General features: G+C 32.4%; 1 protein-coding gene and 1 non-coding gene across 5 annotated transcripts in view; one reads left to right on the top strand and one right to left on the bottom strand.

The window, feature by feature from the left end:
- Window positions 1-18855, top strand: part of LOC132920067 (uncharacterized) — a 62896-nt gene extending 44041 nt beyond the window's left edge. For all 4 annotated transcript variants that reach the window (XM_060982117.1, XM_060982119.1, XM_060982120.1 and 1 more), the window contains exons 4-5: window positions 10758-11252; window positions 17150-18855. In XM_060982117.1, the coding sequence (XP_060838100.1) occupies window positions 10758-11252; window positions 17150-17437 (783 nt within the window). In that variant the 3' untranslated portion in view covers window positions 17438-18855. The remainder of the gene's footprint in view (window positions 1-10757; window positions 11253-17149) is intronic.
- LOC132923561 (U6 spliceosomal RNA) lies at window positions 15729-15830 on the bottom strand. The gene has a single exon (XR_009661215.1). It is a non-coding gene; the product is annotated as a U6 spliceosomal RNA (small nuclear RNA).
- Window positions 18856-21996: the final 3141 nt, after the last annotated feature.

Here is a 21996-nt window from a genome sequence, read left to right as displayed (position 1 = left end):
TAAAATTTTCAATACCGGATAAATAGGTAGTATTTCAGATTAAAATGAGAAATTTACATGTTAAATTAATAACATAGAGTACTAATTTATAGATTACACCTACGTGCTAATGAACACAATGGCCATTTTACGCCATATCGGTTGCGACAAAATAATAAAATTTGAATTTTTAAGTAATAAGAACTATTCAAGTTATATACACGCACGGAACATTCAAAAAAAATTATGGAGATCATCACACTCTTTGCCGTTTCGTGCCGCTTTAAGTTCTGGATATTTGCGCCGTATATACTTTATTTATTATTATGTTATAAATACGTGTATTGTGCACCTATTGCGTCGTTTATGAGTTTATGTCGTGTACGCGATCACTGCAGCCTAAAAATCGATACCTCCGCCCTAAAACCCACCCGTATAATGCGTTGGTAAATTTCATTAAAAGTGACATAACACCGCCGAGACACGCAATTATAGTCACGTGTATATAATTATTATTATGATGCCGCGCGTACAGAAAACCCGTACACAAGCATTTATAGGTAGGTACAACTACGAGCGATAGTTCCAATGCGAAACGACGACGTGTCTATATAGTCAATAATACGCGTTAGCAGCTGCTAATAATAATGTTAATCCCGGCGTTATTGCGCGTACGTAATTTTGCGTAATACGATATGCCCGCTACAAAATTGATAGTAATTATTATTAATTTGAATTCAGCGGGTGGGTGGAATCTCAGTTGAGCAGATAATATATTATAATACGTACAAAAGAGTAATGTAGTATAAATGAAAAACAATACAATGACGAAGAGGTAATTAGTGATAAATGATAATAGATAAAGTAATAGATAACAAACAAATTAATTACCTATATTATAGACTATAAAATAAAATACAGAGTATCAGAACTTCAATCGAAACTTATAAAAAGTAGTTGTATCATATTATTTAAAACGAGACTGAGAAAAAAACCAAAGCCAAGATAGTTGTTGCATACAGCAACAAAGCTCCTAGATATAGGAGTATTTTGCAAAATTGGAAATGAGATGAGATATAGAAATTGTGGGAAATCCGTGATGACGAAGAGAAACTTTAAACTGGATGTGATATAATAGATAAGGAGCATTAATGTAGCTATATTGATAGGGTTGTAAACGAGTGATATATCACAGTCGTTTCGCGTAGTCTCGTCGCCAAAGCGAGAAACTTGAGTTGTATGTGAACTGGGCCGTAGTCACGGGGTGGTTCCAAAAGGGAGATTTAGTTTAAAGGCCACGAATTTCAAGGAAGTATTTTAACTCGTTTAATACACACGTATTACGATTAACAGTATTGTAGGTGTTTAGGCGTATATAATTACAACGATTTCTATTTGTTACAGTTTATTATTGCATAATCTCAATTTCGCAGAGCGTAAAGAACCAAACACTATACCCATCGTGCGTTACCTACGTAAATTCTAGTCCATATCACACGGACAAAACTAGTTAAAAATCGGAATTTATCAAAAACACGTGTATTTATATTATTATGTCCAGTACGCAAAAAAAAAATCCTAGTCAAATTCAAGGTCATACGTTCGAAATATTTCATGTTACCTTTAAAATTGAACATACTGTAGGTATATAACTGCAGTTATTTAAATTGCAAAGTCGATTTATGGTGACATCCAGAGCGTTAGTAAAAAATGCATCGATTTCCTGTGTTGAAAATTGATATGGAATTTGTCATAACTGCACAGGTATAGAGGAACGTGTACATCATTTATCTACTCGAATGAACGCACTATAAATAGAGCCTACAACGAGGATCATTTCAGACGGCAAATGTATACAGAGTTTGTGTAAACGCCTTTCACATCAGATTTAATCTCGTAAAACACTTGGAATGTTTTTGAATTATTAATCGAAAAGCATAGTATATAAGAATTGTTTGTAAATTATTTCAACTTCAATGCGAAGTCTCGTCGACCATTCCAACAATTGTTGATATTGGCACGCAACATATCATATACATAATATACCTACCCATAAAAGAATTCGGGAATCGTAAAATAAACGAACAACCGCTATTTTCGTAGCCCTTATAACAATATCTGTACGGTACAAAAACAATAATATAATGTTATATATTATAATGGCCATTATATCTCCAAGTGCGAGAACAAACAAAAATGTTATTGTATACACAAAAACCTACACACCGCGCGCGCTTTTGCACCGGTGCTATTGTTATATCCACGATAATATTATGGTTTTAAGTTTTTTTTTCACGCTCAACAACTATTGAATTTCCATTTATTTTATATTATATTTTTCGTTTCGTTTTACTTAACTCCTTTGATGTCACGAATAAATTATAAAATAAATAAATTCCCCATTTCAAGTTTGATATCGATTGTAAAGGTTGTGTGTACTTGTGTAATACACGTATATATGAATATTTTTAAGCCTGCGACTCAAGACTTATAATATATATATATGGCTAATAACGTCACTAAATCGTGGGTTTGCGCAGCATCAATAACGGATGTTACCATTTTGTTGTTTTTTTTTCCATTATTATTTTATTGCGTTTCGCTATACACGTATAATTCATACATAAAAGCCTATAACCAATTGTATATCCGATTATTATATCATGTTTATGCACGTATGTTATGATACCAAACCATTTATTGTGTAAATATTGTATTATGATATATTATTATAATGTATGATATACTTTACTTTTATATTATTTTATTTTATTATTTGCTATGTATGGCTGTGGGACGCTATTTTAGTATTTGGTAATCGTCGCGGGCTTATCGCACCGACGACCGAGCGATCCCACATCCACTTTTATATATATATATTATATTGTATGTACGGCGTGTGTGCGCGGGGTGACCCGACGTAATATTCTATAAATATTATTTGTCAATTATTATTTTATAATATCTTTTACTGTCGTAGTGTCGTAGTCAGTTAGTTCTCCGCCGCACTGCTAACATGTCTTGTTAAAGTAGAATAAAGAGACGCACATTGATGTGTTACTGCATTTCGTATGAACCTTCTTTTTTTTTATTTACTCCATCGGCCTTCCAAGAGTTTTGACTCTTACAGTTTTCAGAAGTGGGATTCACGAAATGCCAATGTTAACACGGAATGCGAGTAAACATTGTGCGACTACCACAGAATGTAATGATTTGAATGTTAATGAATTGGAGGAATCGAACGAAATGAATGTACCGGAAGTAAATTTATTGGAAGAAAATAATAAATCGAATGAAACTGACAATATGAATGAAGAGAATGGATGTACGTCAAACCCTCCCACGTGTTCAGTAGATACGAACACTTTAATCGATACACTCGTAAAACAAAACAGTATGCTTATGGAACTATTGAAAGGACAACAAAACAGTAATAAACCATCGAACGACATAACTATCGCACCAGATCTGAACAAGTCGATACCGGTATTCAATGGATTGTGTACGGGTTCACAAGCTCTCGATTGGTTACGGACGGTAAACGGTGTTGCAAATTTGCACCGTTGGCCAGATAATTTCAAACTTCAATCTGTGCGAGCCAATTTAGAAGGCGCGGCTCGACACTGGTTTGCATCTCGAGAAATAGAACATTGGTCAGATTTTGAGAGACAATTTCATAAAACTTTTATTGGTGTGGTTATGATTGGCGACCGTTGGAAGGAAATGTCGCGGCGCGTTCAGTTACGAAACGAAAATATACGTGAGTACTACCACGAAAAAGTATTTTTATGTCGTCAAGTCGGTATGTCGTTTTATGAAAGTAAAATTCAGATACTGGAAGGGTTATATTCGAAAGACTTAAGTGTGTATTTGCTCGGACGTAATCATGTGGATGAAGATGATTTATTAAGCGATATAGTCGAGTACGAACGGCTCGATATATCCCGTTCTACACGTGTTCGGCAAATACCAAGCGTTAAAGAAAGTGTGTCACAAAAATCGACTACACTGCATGGTCCAAACAATGTCGTGTCTATTAAACAAGAAGATACGAAAATGACCGTAGAACGAAAGGACGAATCGTCGCGTTTATGTTATAATTGCGGCTCAAAATTGCATTTATCACCGCAGTGCCCAAAACCTAGACGTGAAAAGGGAGCATGTTACGAATGCGGGTCGACGACGCATCAACGAGGTTCGTGCCCAGCACTCAAGCGTAGGAATGACGAGGGGAAGAAAGAAAAATCGGCCAGTTTGATGAGTATCGACGTCGCACGAGACCACCAGGATCCGCTCGACGAGTATTCAGCACCGTACGAGGTACAATGCCAATTCAACGTTCCGGTGGAGGAGTCCGAGTTTTGCTGCATTTCCGTCAACGCTGTAGTCGACACGGGAAGCCCGATCAGTTTGATCAAGAGTGAGTTGGTTCCAAGTAAATTATATACTACGCAAATGGTGAGTAAAAATAACTTTTATGGTATTAACGGCGCGAAGTTAAATGTATGCGGTATATTTGATACGAATGTAATAATTAATAATGATGTTGAAATGTATTTAAAATTTTATGTAGTGTCTAATTGTACTATGAATGCGAATGCTATTCTGGGAAGGGACTTTTTAAATAAACCGGGATACAAAATTGAATTTAAAAATAATATTGTAGACATAGCACAATTAAATACGGGAAATTCGGACGCAACCGATATTAATTTTAAAGAAATATTGTGTATTGATTACGACGATTGTGCGATTAAAAATAATGATAATAAATTGAACGTAAACCCAGTATTAAGTTTAGAATTGAGGAACGCATTTAATGAGTTATATAGTGTTGATTATATTTCGAATAAGAACACACGGGACGAGGACAATAATTTAGACTTTGATATGAAAATAATTCTTAAGCATGAGCAGCCTATTTCATTTCGTCCCCGACGTCTTTCGTATAGCGAACAACGTGATCTACGTGTTATCATTGACGAATTATTGGCCGAAGGTATTATAAGAGAGAGCAACAGTCCGTATAGCAGTCCTATTGTGTTAGTTCGGAAAAAATCTGGAGATTATCGATTATGTGTAGATTATAGGGAGTTAAACAAAATCACGATTAAAGACAATTTCCCGACTCCGCTGATTGACGATCAGTTGGACAGACTAAAAAATAAAAAAATATTCACGTCTATTGATTTAAAAAACGGTTTCCACCATGTCCGTATGAATGAAAAGTCCGTACAGTATACGTCTTTTGTTACACCTTTAGGACAGTACGAGTATTTAAGGATGCCATTTGGCTTAACAAATTCCCCACGAGTGTTTAATCGATTTATTCAATTCATTTTCCGTGAATTAATTGGCCGGGGGGAACTAATGGTATATCTAGACGATTTATTAATAGCGTCAGGTACACCTAGGGCAAACGGACAGGTCGAAATCGTAAACAAGTCTATTGTGCCTATGCTCGCTAAACTAGCGGATGCCGTAAATAAATGGGATCGAGTGTTATATAAGGCTGAATTTGCTATTAATAATACAATACACAGGTCCACGGGGAAAAGTCCAAGCGTGTTATTATTCGGAATTAATCAAGTAGGTGAAGTCAACGACGAGGTACGTAGAACATTGGAAGACGCGGTAACTGAGAACAGGGTTGATTTTGAGAGCATGAGATTAGAGGCCGCAAATCGTATTATTAAGACCCAGGAAGCGAATAAAATACAATATGATGCGAAACATAAGGAAGCGACTAGGTATAAAGAAAACGACTACGTAATGATCACTAATACGGACGTGACAGTGGGGCGTAATAAAAAATTGATTCCAAAGTTTCGAGGGCCGTATGTCATAAAGAAAGTTCTAGATCGAGATAGATACGTGGTGAGCGACATTGAAGGGTATCAGGTCACACAACGTCCATATGAAGGTATCGTAGGACCGGATCGTATGAAAAAGTGGGTTAAATAAATTCAATTAATTATTTGTATTATGTTTTCTTTTTTTTTAGTATTATAATACTATATTTTATGTGTATTATACATTAATATTGTTTTGGTTGTATCATTTTTTTTAATTATTATGTAAACATGTTCGAGACGAACAAGTGTCAGAATTGGCCGAACTGTATGATATACTTTACTTTTATATTATTTTATTTTATTATTTGCTATGTATGGCTGTGGGACGCTATTTTAGTATTTGGTAATCGTCGCGGGCTTATCGCACCGACGACCGAGCGATCCCACATCCACTTTTATATATATATATTATATTGTATGTACGGCGTGTGTGCGCGGGGTGACCCGACGTAATATTCTATAAATATTATTTGTCAATTATTATTTTATAATATCTTTTACTGTCGTAGTGTCGTAGTCAGTTAGTTCTCCGCCGCACTGCTAACATGTCTTGTTAAAGTAGAATAAAGAGACGCACATTGATGTGTTACTGCATTTCGTATGAACCTTCTTTTTTTTTATTTACTCCATCGGCCTTCCAAGAGTTTTGACTCTTACAATAATGAATATTTATGATGAAGTTAATTTCAAAGTATAATATATTTTCATAACCTTTTCGTCGGGGGTGATGATATAATTGCATTGAATTACATATATAATATATTAATCATTTAATTACAATCTAAAGAGTATGATACGTAATGCGTATTTCTATTTTCAAAAATAACATTTGGTAAAATAATTAGTAAAATAAAATTGGATTTGTTTGGTATCCTGTTCTTCTCGAATTTGATTATTTGAGTATACAAATCTATAGAGATGTGATATTTATTTATTTTTTTTTTATCAGAAGAGCCAATAAATCTAATAGACTTATACAAGATAACAAATATTAGTATTTATTTAATAATAAAATTATTGAACTATACAATATAACAATTAAAATTCGTCTCCGTTTCGTTATAAATAAAAATTCAATATCATTTTGTATCTACTCATTTATATGCCTATTTTAGTAGCGGTAACTAAGCTATAAAATAACGATCATTAACATTTAACATATCAAATTATGGAAAGAAAAACGGTATAATATTTATGTTAGTATGTGTAAAGTCGGTTAATGACATACCGAGAACTTCGTAATAATATATTGTTGTTATAATACGTTTCTATAGGTAAGTATATAACGGTATATACAGCGTAGTTGTGTATGTGCCATATTATATAAATATAGTATAATTATATGCTATACCTATACATGTCTTCTAGCTAATGAAATATGCATCAGTTTTAAAATAAACTGTTTACTTAGGGAACTTTTGTGTTTTTTTCCCATCCCTTTAAATGATATTCATAAATTACAAATTAACGTGTAGATAATCAAAACAATAATTGAAAACTCGAATAATAATGTTCAACTTGTGTAATATCGCGTTATTATATAATACTCTATTGAAAAAAATCATTTTGTTTCTATTTATTATACTAATTATAATTTATAACCTACGTAGTATTATATTTACTTATATAAGTCTGTAACACAAGTTATTATTAATAAATTAAAAACTTGGAACGGTTATATAATTCATAGCATTACATAATTTCAAAACCGTTTATACAGAAAACTTTGACCAAATAAAGTGTAAGACGAAAACACGTAATATTATTTTAATTATTAAACGTATACTTAGTATATAGTTCCATAAGTTTTTGCACGTTATATCAATATTTTTTCGAACTTTTTTACTTTGCTACACTAAACTATATAAATTGAAAAATTAAAACGTATTATAGGATAATATTATACGTGTGTGTACTGTATGTAATGTGTTTATGCGAAACACGTGGACAATATACTATAAGTTATAACGTATTTTATATATATATTTATAGGTGTACCTCTATTATACATTACACAATCTGATGTTCGCCATAGAGGTGTAATTTTAATTAAATACTCAAAGGGCTTTTTCTATCGGGCTTATTGCAGCACTATTGCTGTTGAAAAAATTTCATTAAAAATTATCTAATCGTCAAATCGTCGTATCTTCGGATATGACATTAAAATGCGATCAAATATTTAATAAAAACCCATACGAACAACTCAACGGCGTTGTTGAATATTTCAATTGTGCGGTGCATTATCGTACTATATTTATATTCTAATATACATGAGTATATGGACATTTTATATATTAAAAAATAGGTATAGAAAAACGGAACTTGCGCACCGCATACCACTTGTTTACAAATATTTTAGTCAATATTACACCTTTTTTTTCTAACCCGTTATGTGACTCAAAATATACATATTACTCATAAATCATATTATATTCATAGACACCACCATTCTAGATGCAAATGACAATATTCGGTACTCAGTGGTAAAAGAGTTTTAAATTTATAACCGTAAATAACTTATATTTTTATAATTTAAATTGCTTAAAAATAAAGTAATACGTTCATTTAAAAATTACGTAAAATTAAATTCTGTTTTTGCTTTTATTTTAATTATAAATTATCAACATTCAACGGAGATAGGATTTTGTATAAAACTCTATAAAACTGAAAACTCTTAAAATCGACTTTAAAAAGTCACTTGTGTCGTGCATTTTATTCTACGCGTAATATAAATTGAATTTTGCTCCAACATACCATCCATTTTAGCTTTGTATCAAATCGATAGGGGGAAAAAATCAAATATCTACAAAAACCGAACTCAACTTCTTAGTAGTTATTAGTACCTTTAGGTTAAAAAAAAAGTCTACACTATATTAAATAATATATAAACATCAAAGGCAATGATGGTGGTAGTACATGATCCGTCATCATCACACGCACTGCCCACTTTTCCCAAATGAAAGCACTGCACGTGGAAAACATTTCGAGTTATCAGTACCAGTATTCGGTCGTATTTGGGACTACGTGTATTTTTAAAGGGGAACAATTGTGTTCATAAGACCATCATATTGTAGTGCTGGTTCTAGACTATGCATTGCCTCGATACACATTATTACATCATATACGTATTAAAGAGTTTTTACAATACATTTTAACTCTTATGCATCGGCCACCGGCGCGCTTATACATTCTATGGCAGGCAAATAAGATACAGAAAATAATAGGGGTGTCAAAGCCCAAATAAAATATACCTTGAAATCCCCCAAATAGCTCCCCTTGTAATCCAAGTATCATCTTACCGATAGTGATCACGCGTGATGTGAGAATACAATAAAATAAAAATTTGTTCCGGCACATTATATAGCTAAATATAACCTACATAATATATAATATAATATTATATATGAGCGTTATTCGGGTGCATAATGTCAAACGTATAAGCATTATAAAATACAGCCATACGTGGTAAAATATGTTGTTCACTTTGTGTTTTTTTTTTAACACAATATCACATCATTTTCCTGTAAGTACATATGTGTATTTATTATAAATATAACGTATATACATACACTGTATCAGAAGTAATAAAAGAAATTAAAAAAAATTGTAGCGATTTCGTATAAGATTTCATACATTATTATACTACTATTATATACTACTTGCAGATATATATTATAAATTATTTACATACGTGTTTATTCTTTGTACGTATTAAATCCCGAAGGTATTCCCCCAAGACACATAATACTGCGTACCTACACATATTAAGGTATTGCACAGTATATAATATGTATATAAATATGCTATTTTAAGTAGTCGTCCTCGCACGTTTGCCTGCAATTTATCTCCGATTATATGCATTTCGAATTCAAAAGTTTTGGCAACTCGTCTATTGAATTCATCTTAAGAGAAGTTCATGGTCGTATTCGACATAACATTTTTGGGATTTATTTTGCAAAACCGCTAGAACTTTTATCACCGCAGTAGCCTATACATCTTTTAAATACAAAATCACACTGTCTTTTTTAAACAAATAGTTTTTTTTAATTTACTGCACAATAATTTGAGCGTTAGAAAAAAGCAACTCAAAATTAAGAAAAAAATTATGACTATTATATTAAAACTGCGCGTTTTTTACAAAATCGATTATGTTAGTTATTTTTTAAAATTAACGACCGTAGAGACTTGAAATTTTAATTTAATAATATTATATAATAAAATAACTATAAAGTATTGAGTAGAAAAAAATAATTTTTAAAGCAATTATGTGATCGCATTTTATTTTTACTAAGAATATTAAAGTCTACATTTTTAAAATTTCCCATTAAAACTGCAATCAACTTAACTCCGTTTAGAATTTTCCTTAAACTTGATATCTACAAAATTAATAACAGAAGTACTATTACCGCTAATATCTCCTGCAGCTGCCCGGCTTTTATAAACACATATATATATATATATATATATTATGTATAATTTATTACACGACGTACCTTATAAGTCAATATAAGTACATTATTGTTAATTAAAAAACTTTTGAACATATTTGTAGGAAAACACAATATGTATCTAATAATGTTCTGTTGAAAGTTTTGGATCTCGATTCAAGTGTTTCTATGAAACTGTTTAAGGGTACAGTAGTCGATCACTTATAACAGTTAATATTTTAATGAAAACTAATACCACCCAAAAGAACTTAAATATATTTTTGTGAAATTTTTCCCACCACAATGACCTTTGCTTATTATTAGGGGTAATCGGAAACTATTATATAAATATAAATCTATATTATTTTGTTTAGTCACAAAGGCCGTAATAACGACACAATAATAATTAATAATAGTGAATAAAAATACGATATATTATATTTGAACAACCACATAATCCGCGCTTGTCGTGTGTGTGCCCGCGTCCGCAAAACAGATCCACGACGCCCTGTCTTTCGGCGGCGGTGACGGCGCGGACCGGCGACTGTACGAGCTGCAGCAGGGCGCGGCGGCCAACACGCTGCTGTACGTGGGACTGTGCTCGGTGGCGCTGGGCCTGATCATCGCGTTCGTGGGCACCGGCGAGAAGGGCTTCAAGACGGTCCAGCTCCGGTTCATCGGGCCCGGCATGATCGCCATCGGCGTGTGCTGTTGCGCCGTCCGCATCATGTTGTGCTTCTGTCCGCCGACGTTCTGCTTCAAGCGCCGCCGTCACAAGGGCGGCGGCGGTGCTTCCGACAAGATGGCCGAGTTCTACAAGTACATGCCGTTCCGGAACCATCCGCTGACCGGCAACGCCAGCGCAGCAGCCGCCGCCGGGGAACCACTCACCGGTGTGGCGGTCGAGGCCGTACCGATGACGGTCCTGAAACCGGCGCTGAAACGCGTGTCCATGGCCGCCGACCAGCAACCGCAAATCGTCTACCAACAAGTAAGTGTAGTGTGCCGTTTTATTATTTTTATTAAAATATATATATTATATTATTTTGTGCAGCGAACGTGTACCGTTGCACGGCGCGAGGGGGATGAACTCACGCGCTTAAGAGGAGGGTAACGTGGGCGTTGCGCAACATCCCATCATTTGGATTTCACACCGAGAAATAAACCGTTTTATATCGTACCGTGTGCTTTTATTTTCGTTTTAACGCCTTAAAATGCATCACCTGAAACGTTGAGAAAAAATGAAATTCAAATCAAAGTCAACACAAATACACAAATCGGATTTGCATAACAAAACGAACATTAAAATAAACAACGCGTTAAAATTTCAGCCCCGGCGGGGGGAGTGGGGGTGCGGAGTAGATCGGCGAGCAGCAGCCGAGAAACTCTCTGCGAACCGCTCGAATTGTGGGCGCTGGTTATGAGAGCGTTTGGTCGTAATTTAATTTTTTACGATAACGCGTTAAATCGGAACAAACATTATGGTAGAAAATAATATCATTGTATGATGGAATTAATAATACCTAATCGCCGCCGTACAGTATAGCTGCGTGTAGCCGTAATAAAACGTTGGAAATCTTTAGACTCGGTACGCCGCCACCGATACCTTATTGCCTATCCGGCGCCGAGTCCTATGGTTACATTATTATATATTGTATAATCCATAAATAAATTAAAAATCCCTCCCCACCTCGCAATTAAAATGTTTTACTGTGCGTCACGTCGCAGTCACTGTTTGTATATACATGGTATATAACACAATACAAAGGGAAACTGTATTAATTGTGTCTTTTCAAATTTATATTTACTTCAACACGTTTATATCGGAGGAAGCATGCAAAAACTAATTTACTGAAATTTCCGCGTCCGCGTTAGACTTTCATCAAATCTAAAACGTCAATAAGAGATTTACTCAGTGCGGAAGTGTATATTAGACGCGAAAAGAACGGCATCGTTTTTTTTATATACCTATATATACATCCTTCTATTTAAAAACGTCTACGCGAAAGAGAAACGTTCATTATTATTTGTATTGTTCGTTCAACCGAAACCGTAATACGATCGATCTTGTGTTGGCGTACAAGTATATAACAAGTATAGGTGTTTAGACGATTTTAAAAACAAAAATATATTTTGTACACAAAAAATACCAGCCATCGGGTGCAATTATTTTCTCCGAACAAAACAAAATAATGTCTGGTCGGAACAAAAATCGCAGACCTTTATAGATATAATAATATCGTATGTTCGTATGTATTATAATAATATGTTTGTCGTCGATAAATTAAAATTTGCGCCGTAGAACGTACCAGACAATCGACTGTAATACACGTAAATTATAAGCTGTACGAGACGTATGAAATAATACACAAAAGTCTAAAACGCATGATCCTATATAGAAGTACAATGAAATATGCAAGTCTCGCAGCGACGGTTTGGAATTCTAACCGTAATCGACAAGACCATTAGATTATTATTAAAATATATATGCTTATCTAGTACGTTTTCATGTATATGCATTTTATAAGTTTAAGAATAAAATAATATTATTTACATATGTCCAGTAAAGAATTATTGATTTAACATATTATATTTTGAGACGAAAACTCATCTGACGTAATCAAATGCAAGCCATATTTTTGTAGTCAGACAATAAATGGAAAAACACTATGAAAACGCAATGGACCTGCAAATGGTGTTTGTGGATTATAAATAGGCTTATAATAGCGTGAACAGGGAAACAGACTGCGTGAAGATCTCAGAGCATTTGACATTCCTATGAAAATTATCAAAATGATACAACTATGCAACAGTATGTGACGTATAGAGTATAGACGTACCTAAGTAGTAAGTAAAACTTACGAATGGAGTCAAAAGTAGACTACGACAAGGGAATATCATGTCGCCCATACATTTTTAACATAGCATTTGAAAAGTGCTACAACTCTACAGTAAGCTACATAAGACCAATACTAATATAGTTATGCATGTGTCATATGGTCCACGTCCACAATCACATAGGTGACGAAGAGAAATTAATGTAATGATATTCACATCAAGATCATTACACCGAGAAAAATGCATTGTCCAGTATTTAATATCAAAACACAACAATGAAAATTAAAAACGAATGCACAGCTGGAAAATTTGTACAAAAAAAAATGTTGTACAATGTATTAAAGGCATAAGAATGCAACGGGTCAGACATGCGTGACGACCAGACAGATGCCTAATAAAATATATTATTGACTTGGACGTGGACGGGGACGGGAGAAGACGAAGAGGATGGCCATGAAAAAGATAGATATATACAACGTAAATGAGTTATGGAATGCGGTAGCCTAAGAAGTTGGAACAGATTCGCAAAATATAACTTATAATAGAACGAAACGGGACGAAATAGTTTTGATAGTGAAGATAGACGCGGTAAAGCCGGAAAAATAATTAAATTATAATTTACCTGTATATTTATTTTAGTATTGCTACGTTTTTCTATCATACGTGGCCGGCAGCGTGATAATATAGTAACAATTATTAATACTCATAAATAGGTTAAAAGTTTAAAGCCGTCATCTCGTTAGCAGTTTTTACAAAACTTCAGGGGAAAGTAGCACGGAACGAAAAATTGTTTTCATCTACTCGTCAAAGACTGTCCTACTTATTTATGTTATATTCATTAACTTTTATTATACTTGCTATTATAGTTGCTGCAGTGTAGTTAATAATTACGATGCATTTTTAATGTTCACATATTAAAAGGAATAAACCAAATCCTAAACGTCGTCCACCGGAACCTCACACTATAGATTCAGTGGTATATACTTCGTGCGAAGTCAACACCAGTCAAATAAATCACATAAATTACACTGTTTTTAATTCCACGTCATAGGGTCATTTTTTTTAATAATATAATGTGTATAGAGGTACCTATACTAACGAGCGCATATTTAATTCTTAAGACATACCCTACAATATATAACTACAGGGTGCGGTTTTTGTACCGGAAGAAATCATCGTATTTTCTTCTGCATACAGCAACGACGGGTTTTTCGATATTAAAATGCGCTAATAAGCCATTATATTCCATAGATAAAAATAAATCATTATTTCGTACAGTATAAATTTTAATTTATTATTTGTACATGTCTTATATAAAACTATAAGTCTAACAATTTTATGACGGAAAGAATTGGGTGTGTAGTGTGTACTAAACGTGAGTTATTATATAAGTACACAGAATATTTTATAAATGTTATACCCGGGCCATAAAATGTCTAGTACATAAAATTTTTAACGGTACCGTTACCAGTATTCAGTCTAATTTATACAGATAACGGTTCTTCAAAAGTTTTATTTGATTCGTCATTAGTCATTACTCATTATACGGAGTGTAACAGGACTATTTAACAAATATAGTAACATTTGTAATGAAAGTTTATTAAATGGTCTTGTTACACCTTATATATACCGTATAAACTAGTGGTGCTATCAATAAGCCTTTTTTTCTTCGGCGACTACTTTAGTCAACAATTATCTTCCACCGAATATAAAAATACTAATCACCACAGCAATTACCTCTATCGGGAAATCATGTTGAACTTGTTTTTTCTATCTTTTATTGACTATTTAGATTATTCTTACAGATCGGATATAGGTACACTGTACACTATATACTTTGATAGAAAAATAAGATTCAAAATATTGTGTAGAAAATACTGATTTAAGCATTTGTTGAAAATTTAGATTATGCACAAAAACTGATGTTTCAAACACATTCCCGTTTTTCTGCTGTTTTTCATTAGCTGTTCTTATTTATATTAAGAAAAGAACTGAGAATCTTCAGCTCCGAAACGTGGTTACACACAAAAAAAAGAACAGTCTAAAACCAATACTTATATTTGTATTTTGGCTGCGAATCTCTATTTCAAACTGTCGCAAGACGTCTTTTTTATCAATAATTGATGATGTTATAAGTTGCTGTGTTGACATAATTCGTTACTACAATTAATGCGTAAATAATACTTATAAAATTAAATAATTTTAATTATATTCTTGTTATTCAAAATACATATTCCGCATGATCCATTGTCATTCCAATCTAGAGAAAAGTTGTGCTTAATTTTTGTGTCAATAGTCAGTAAAATTCTCAGTACTTTTCCTAAAAACTTTAGAAAACCAACAAAAAAACAGTGCTAAATCATAAACTAAAAAGATAATGTTGAATTTAGCATTAGTTAGTAGAAATGGGTTTTGGGTGTGGGTACGATTTATCTGTCTGACACCTCCCCCATCATTACACTCCCGCGACAAACTGCTGCAGTTATTAATTAATATTTGCCAAAAAATTAATTTTAAAAATTTAACGATAAATATTTTAATATTAATAAGTAATAACATTATTCAACATTGATAATTCAATAGATTGTATTACAGTTAATAAAATTTGTACCAGAGGAATTTCCAACAAATAAATATGAAACGCATCACGATTTTACTTGTCATACCTGCTCCTGAGCCAGCTAATCTTCTCTGTATCGTTACAATATTAGTATACGTACTGCCGAAGTGCCGAACCGAGTACATTAATAAATGTAAAGCCGCCGTACGCCGTGTATATAAGGAATATATAAGACGCAATGTTATTCGAACATCGTGTAGCTCGTTCTGAATATAATCATTATAAGTTATGATTCATAACGTGTATAGTGTCTGCAATAGTTGGAGCAAGCTATATATCCGGAACCGACGTGAGCGCATAAAAAGTTGGGAAAATAAATTATTTTATTTTATTATTATTTTAAACTATAGTATTATGTTTGCTATGTATTATGTTAAGCTCATTGGCATCATATTACTGAAATGATACCTCAATTAATTAAATAAAATATCTACTCGGATAAAAAAAATAACTATGACGCTTTTAATATCAAAACGGAAGGTAAAATGTCCCAGATATTTGTGTATCATTTTTTTGTTACAAGCAAATTAAATTTAAAAATGAATGAAATAATAATATTATTAGTTTCTGGTATCCGTATTTTAATTTAAAATATTATATTAAAATCACTGTTATATTTGATTTTTTTAAAAATTATAGCTTAATATAGTAAAATCATAAAATATGACGTATTATATATTTTTTCTCGTCCATAGCCCATAGTTAATATGATAATATTATGAGCATATTAAATTTTAAATAATATACTTAAACGTCTTAAACTCATATCGAAGTTCCGAAGTCCTATTCACCCACCCACAATTAACCCAAGACCTATCGTACAACAATAATTACACTTACTTATAGTTACACTTACAAAATAAATAATTAATGTAATAAAACATTAAAGTTAAAAACAAATTATGAATTTAGATTTATCTTTTTTTAATAATATTAGTACTTTAACATCATGTATACTGTATAGCAGTATAAAATTGCAATTTATTAATAAAATAATTATTTCCCACTATTTTAAATTTTAAATCTTAGTTTATAGATATAGCATATAGATATTAGTAAAATACTAAATGACGGGTCGCAAAATTGTATCATACAATAATGAATAATTATTACAGTTAAGCCAATTAATATTTAGTTAAAAATCGTAGAACATAAAAACAACTGTGACGTTGGAAAAATAATGGTCAATTCGATATTTGTATATAATGATGATTTTTTTTTAAGGGGGACGTCCATTTAGCTGTGCGCATCACACCTCGTGAGAATAATTGTTTTGGTTTGAGAAAAAATCATTTTTATAATATATTACACCTGCAGTAGGTATAATACATTATAATATTATTCCGACGGTGTCAACTTTCAATACACAATCTCTGTAGCCCATTATTGCACAATAATGCACAATTATTGATTACATTGTACTGTTGCAGGCGAAAAGGATGCCCAAGGCCACTCCGGAAGCCAGTTTGGACAGCAGCATGGAACATCTGATCGAACAGGACGACCATCTGTACACGAAGGACGAGGTGAGCTCGAACAAAAATCTTTCCAACCTTAAGTCAACGTTGACATTCGAGGACTCGTTGAACGTGGCCACCAAAATGATGGTTAAATCGTTCGAGGAGCTGAACAACACGTCTTCCACGCCCGGCGCCGACTCAGCCGACCAGCACCAACGTCGGGAGCTGGTGCTGAGCGCTGTGAACCTGACAAAGTAGATTTGCGCGTCGGTCCGCACAATATAATATATACCCACATATACATACCACATACATATAACATACCATAACATAAAATATTATAAATTATTGTTGTATTCAGATGAATTTGGCTGTGACGAATAACCCCAATACATATACCTGTATATTATATATATTATATTATTAACTACATATTATATTAGGGTAGGATGATCGTATAGGCAGCATTTGAATCGTGACACTGGAATACTTCCCTGGTTTTCGAGGGGACAAAACAATATAATAGTTTTGATTTCTTACCCTCCAAATGCCATAAAACAGGGTGAGAAGTGGCACATTACCTAAGGTCGGTCCAATGTAATTTTATTTTATCGATGCCAGTTTTTCGATTTGCATTTCTATTCTGTATTCTATTTTCAGAACATTTAATTTCTGCACTCCCTGGTAAGTTTGAAATGTGCCACCTATGAGTAGGGATAGTATATTAGAGTTCGTACTTTGAATATTGATATATAATTGCAATTTGTACGTTACGAAACATATAACAATAAGATAATAAGAAAAAGCCGACGACACATAATATACATAATTATATATAATAAATTACGAGTTAGAAAATATAGAGAGCAATTTATTTTAGTTTAATCGATTGTCTTGATGTGTACCTATAGGTGTACTCATATATTTTATATATATATATATATATATATATATATATATATATATATACTATATTGGTAAATGTAGTGGTAAAGCCGTAGAACCGTAGAGATAGACAACTCTATAATAATATTATTATAATATGTAATAATCGTATCCGTTTTTGGTGATGAAATAAAATATACATATTATTATATATAGGTATATGTGCCAGTTTATATAGAAGATATTATATATATACAGTGTAAATATTTACAATAATACCCATTTAATATATACATATATGTATATTGCTATGCAGTATAGGTACCTCCTAATAATGCTTGGTGTTTGTACAACATTCGACTAGAATATCGCATTATATACATCTCATCACTCTATATAAATAAAACTGCCGAATATTTACCTGATATTATAATTATTTATGCGTGTATTGTGTGTAATAATATAATATATAATGACGCGTGTTAGTGTACTAAAATCATGTTAAATAATATTATATTATTATATAATACCTATACGGTGTACCCCCACAGACCACAATAACGCAGACACTTGTTTAATGCTATTATTGTTATAATATTTTATTATGTAGGTATATAATGTTATACCCGTTTTCGTTTATATTTGATGAAAATTATTCAAAAATTGTTCATGTTAAAATATTATGTAAGTGCATGCATATAACGTGTTGTTAACAACTAACGATAAAAAAAATATTCAAATATATCTAAAAAAAAAAAATGTTCGTAAATAATACGTCCTTTAAAAGAAAATTGTTTTATTTCATACACTTTTTATAGTTGTGCAACGTCGTATTATATGTTAAGCTTTTACCCGGACATACATACATAATAACAATACTTCGATAACCTAATTTTATATAATATCCATCGTATATATATTATATATATATATATTATACAGCTTATATGCACATAAATATATACGTATGCTTGAGTAATATGTATATAATGCATAATGTTATTTGTTGCGTAATATTTCGTGTAGGTTATATAGGTATTAACATTGAATAAGGGAAAAACACATTATATACCTACGAAGCTGCAGTAATTTTACATCATGGTGTATCTCTGTATAGCATTATAATATGGCAACTTTAAATAATATCCTCCAATGCCCATATATTATACTCAAAGTTTACCTATACACAGCGGTTAAGTCGTGGGGGCTGCGAGGAAGCTGACGGTCTCCCCAAAATTTTAAGAAGAATTAAAAACACTTTATTCGGCGTTGTGCGAAAGTACTACGCGTTTACGTATCCCGGGATAATGTATTATAACCAATAACCATGTGTAAGACGGTTGCTATAAACATCTGAAACTTAATATTATATTTACGGCATCGTTATACCAAACTTATGAGAGACCCTATATAGTTGACTAAGTCCAATATAACAAATTTTCATACTCTGCTCCCTCCATAAAAAGAACGAAATCCCGGCTACGCCTATAAACAGTCAGTAACCTACAGTACTTAATATATATACGGAATCTGCAGTGGCAGTGGTCAAGAATATTATATGTTTATTGTGGGCCAATCAAAAAAATTTTAAAGTGGTCCGGGAGTTATAGTTATCCATGACATAATAATACAGCAGTGGTTCTCAATCTTTTCTATCCCGCTTGTAAATTTTCAAAATTTCACGCCCTCCTCATAAATAATTAAAGTATAGACGACCGTTTTTTTAGCGAGCCGTACTAATACATTTTACAAAAAAAACTATGTCTTATAGAACAAATGACTTATTTCTATTTTTAATCATTTTAAAAATAAAATATAAATCAACTGAATAATATTAATAATATTTTTATATACTATTATTATTATTATATTTTATATTATTTTTTCCTCGCAGTCCATAATCCGCGCGCAAGGATATTTTTGATAACACATATCATTTTCCACCACGCCCAACCGATTTCTTTGTTTGCTTTTTATTTGTAAAATAAATGAAGAAAAGTTTGACTCATAGTCATAAAATAATCAGATAATAATTGTTATCGATGGGCAACCGTCCAAAAATGTATTTGTTGTTTTTGATTTTACTGAATGTAAAATGGCATAATATTATTTTAACAAAATAAATTTTCGATATATCATCATCACTATATTCACCCTTGGTGTCGGTCGCCATCGTGGTAACAAAATAACTAGGGACTGATGTAACTATACTGTAACTCGATTTCGGGTATTTACATATCTACAAAACCGTTAGAAATACAATAAAACGCGTATATATTATACATAGGTATATATACATAATATATCTATTCTAAATCATTTAAAATTATTTTACGTCCCATATTTAAAAATCAAATAGGTTACGATCATAATTTATAATAAAATATTTCCATTTAAAATTCTTAGCCTAGTTAGGTTGAATGTACCTATTGATCTTACAAATATTACCTGCAGTGTTTTATTTTATTTGTTTGTTGTCATTGCCTTTTGAAACAGTAAAAATGCTTATAGACTTTCAACTTCGATATTTTTTCTGGTATAAAAATAAATCTAGATGCCAGACGGACCTTTTTTCGGGGGGAAGGTGATCAAAAGAAAAAATTGTAAAGTTGTAAAATGTCATTACTTTAAGTACCAAATCTATAAGTATAATAACTTGTCAAAAAGCTTGAAAATGTTCAATGTGCCTTACCCTAACCTTATTGCGATTTTTTTACACTGGTTACAAAAAAATCGAAAGTACTTGTATTATAATTATAAAGGCAAAGTCAACATTTTTACAAATGTGTGTTAGCCTTATTTATAATAATAATACATCAAATAGAATATAATAACCAATTAAATAATATAAAAAAAACATATTTATTTGGGAAAAACAATATACTATTTTCAATAACTATACTATGGGTTGTATGCCCATGTTACGCACAACAAAACAATAACCGACGGACAAATTTTTCGGTGCGTTTCCATCACGTATACGGCGCTTAAGTTGAGTCACCTTAAACTCTATTCCATCCTCGCTGCTGAAGGCTATTGAATCCAAAGAAATTTTCACGTCGCCTGTTTTTATTAATCTGGTTTTAACTTCGGCCGAAGCTTGCACAGGAATGCATTCAAATCCAGTCGCTTCGGTTATTGCGCTAAATGACACGTGAATGTTCGGCATGGATACCGAAGGTGGCGATTGCGTCTCAATTGCATCGCCTGCACCACACATCATCACTGCAATGTTGGGCATTGAACAATATTGCCTTGTTGTCAGACCAGAAAACTCGCGATATACTTATGCAGCTGCGGGTGATGGTGTTCGGCTGAAACCAGCAGCATCGCCTGATGCTCGGCCGGAGCAGACGGCGATCGGGTCTCGCCGCCGTCGGATGTAATAATATTATTTTGCATGATAATGCAGTATAATATTCGTTGATATGGTTGTACTATATAGACGAAGGAACAATTTAATTTATTTTATATTTTTAACCATTTATTACAAAAATTTAATAATATTTACGGATATTTATTACAGCTAAAAATTTGAAATATAATTAATACTTATCATTTATCAGTAATAAATATTTTATAGGTACCTATACTGGCCACTATATACAGAACAGAGCTGCACGAAACGTAAACATATTATTTTGCACCTACCTATATCGTATTATTATTATATTATCGAAATCCTAATAATTTTTTTAATTACTATTCACTAGCTATTCAGTATTATTTATTTTAATAATGATTAATACATTTTCAAAAGTACCGCGCCCAAAAGGATTAATTTGTAGTTTATACAATACAAAACAGAATACGTGATGAACTGCCCTCTCCCGCCACCTATTCACCGAAACATAATAAACGTCACTAATAAAACCCACGTGACGTTTTTTGTTTTTAATTAGTAGTTTTTGAAGTTTGTGTAGCCGTGTAGG

The sequence above is a fragment of the Rhopalosiphum padi genome, chromosome 2, assembly GCF_020882245.1.
Source record: "Rhopalosiphum padi isolate XX-2018 chromosome 2, ASM2088224v1, whole genome shotgun sequence".
Classification (NCBI taxonomy): domain Eukaryota; kingdom Metazoa; phylum Arthropoda; class Insecta; order Hemiptera; family Aphididae; genus Rhopalosiphum; species Rhopalosiphum padi.
This window is presented reverse-complemented; position numbering and strand designations above follow the sequence as displayed.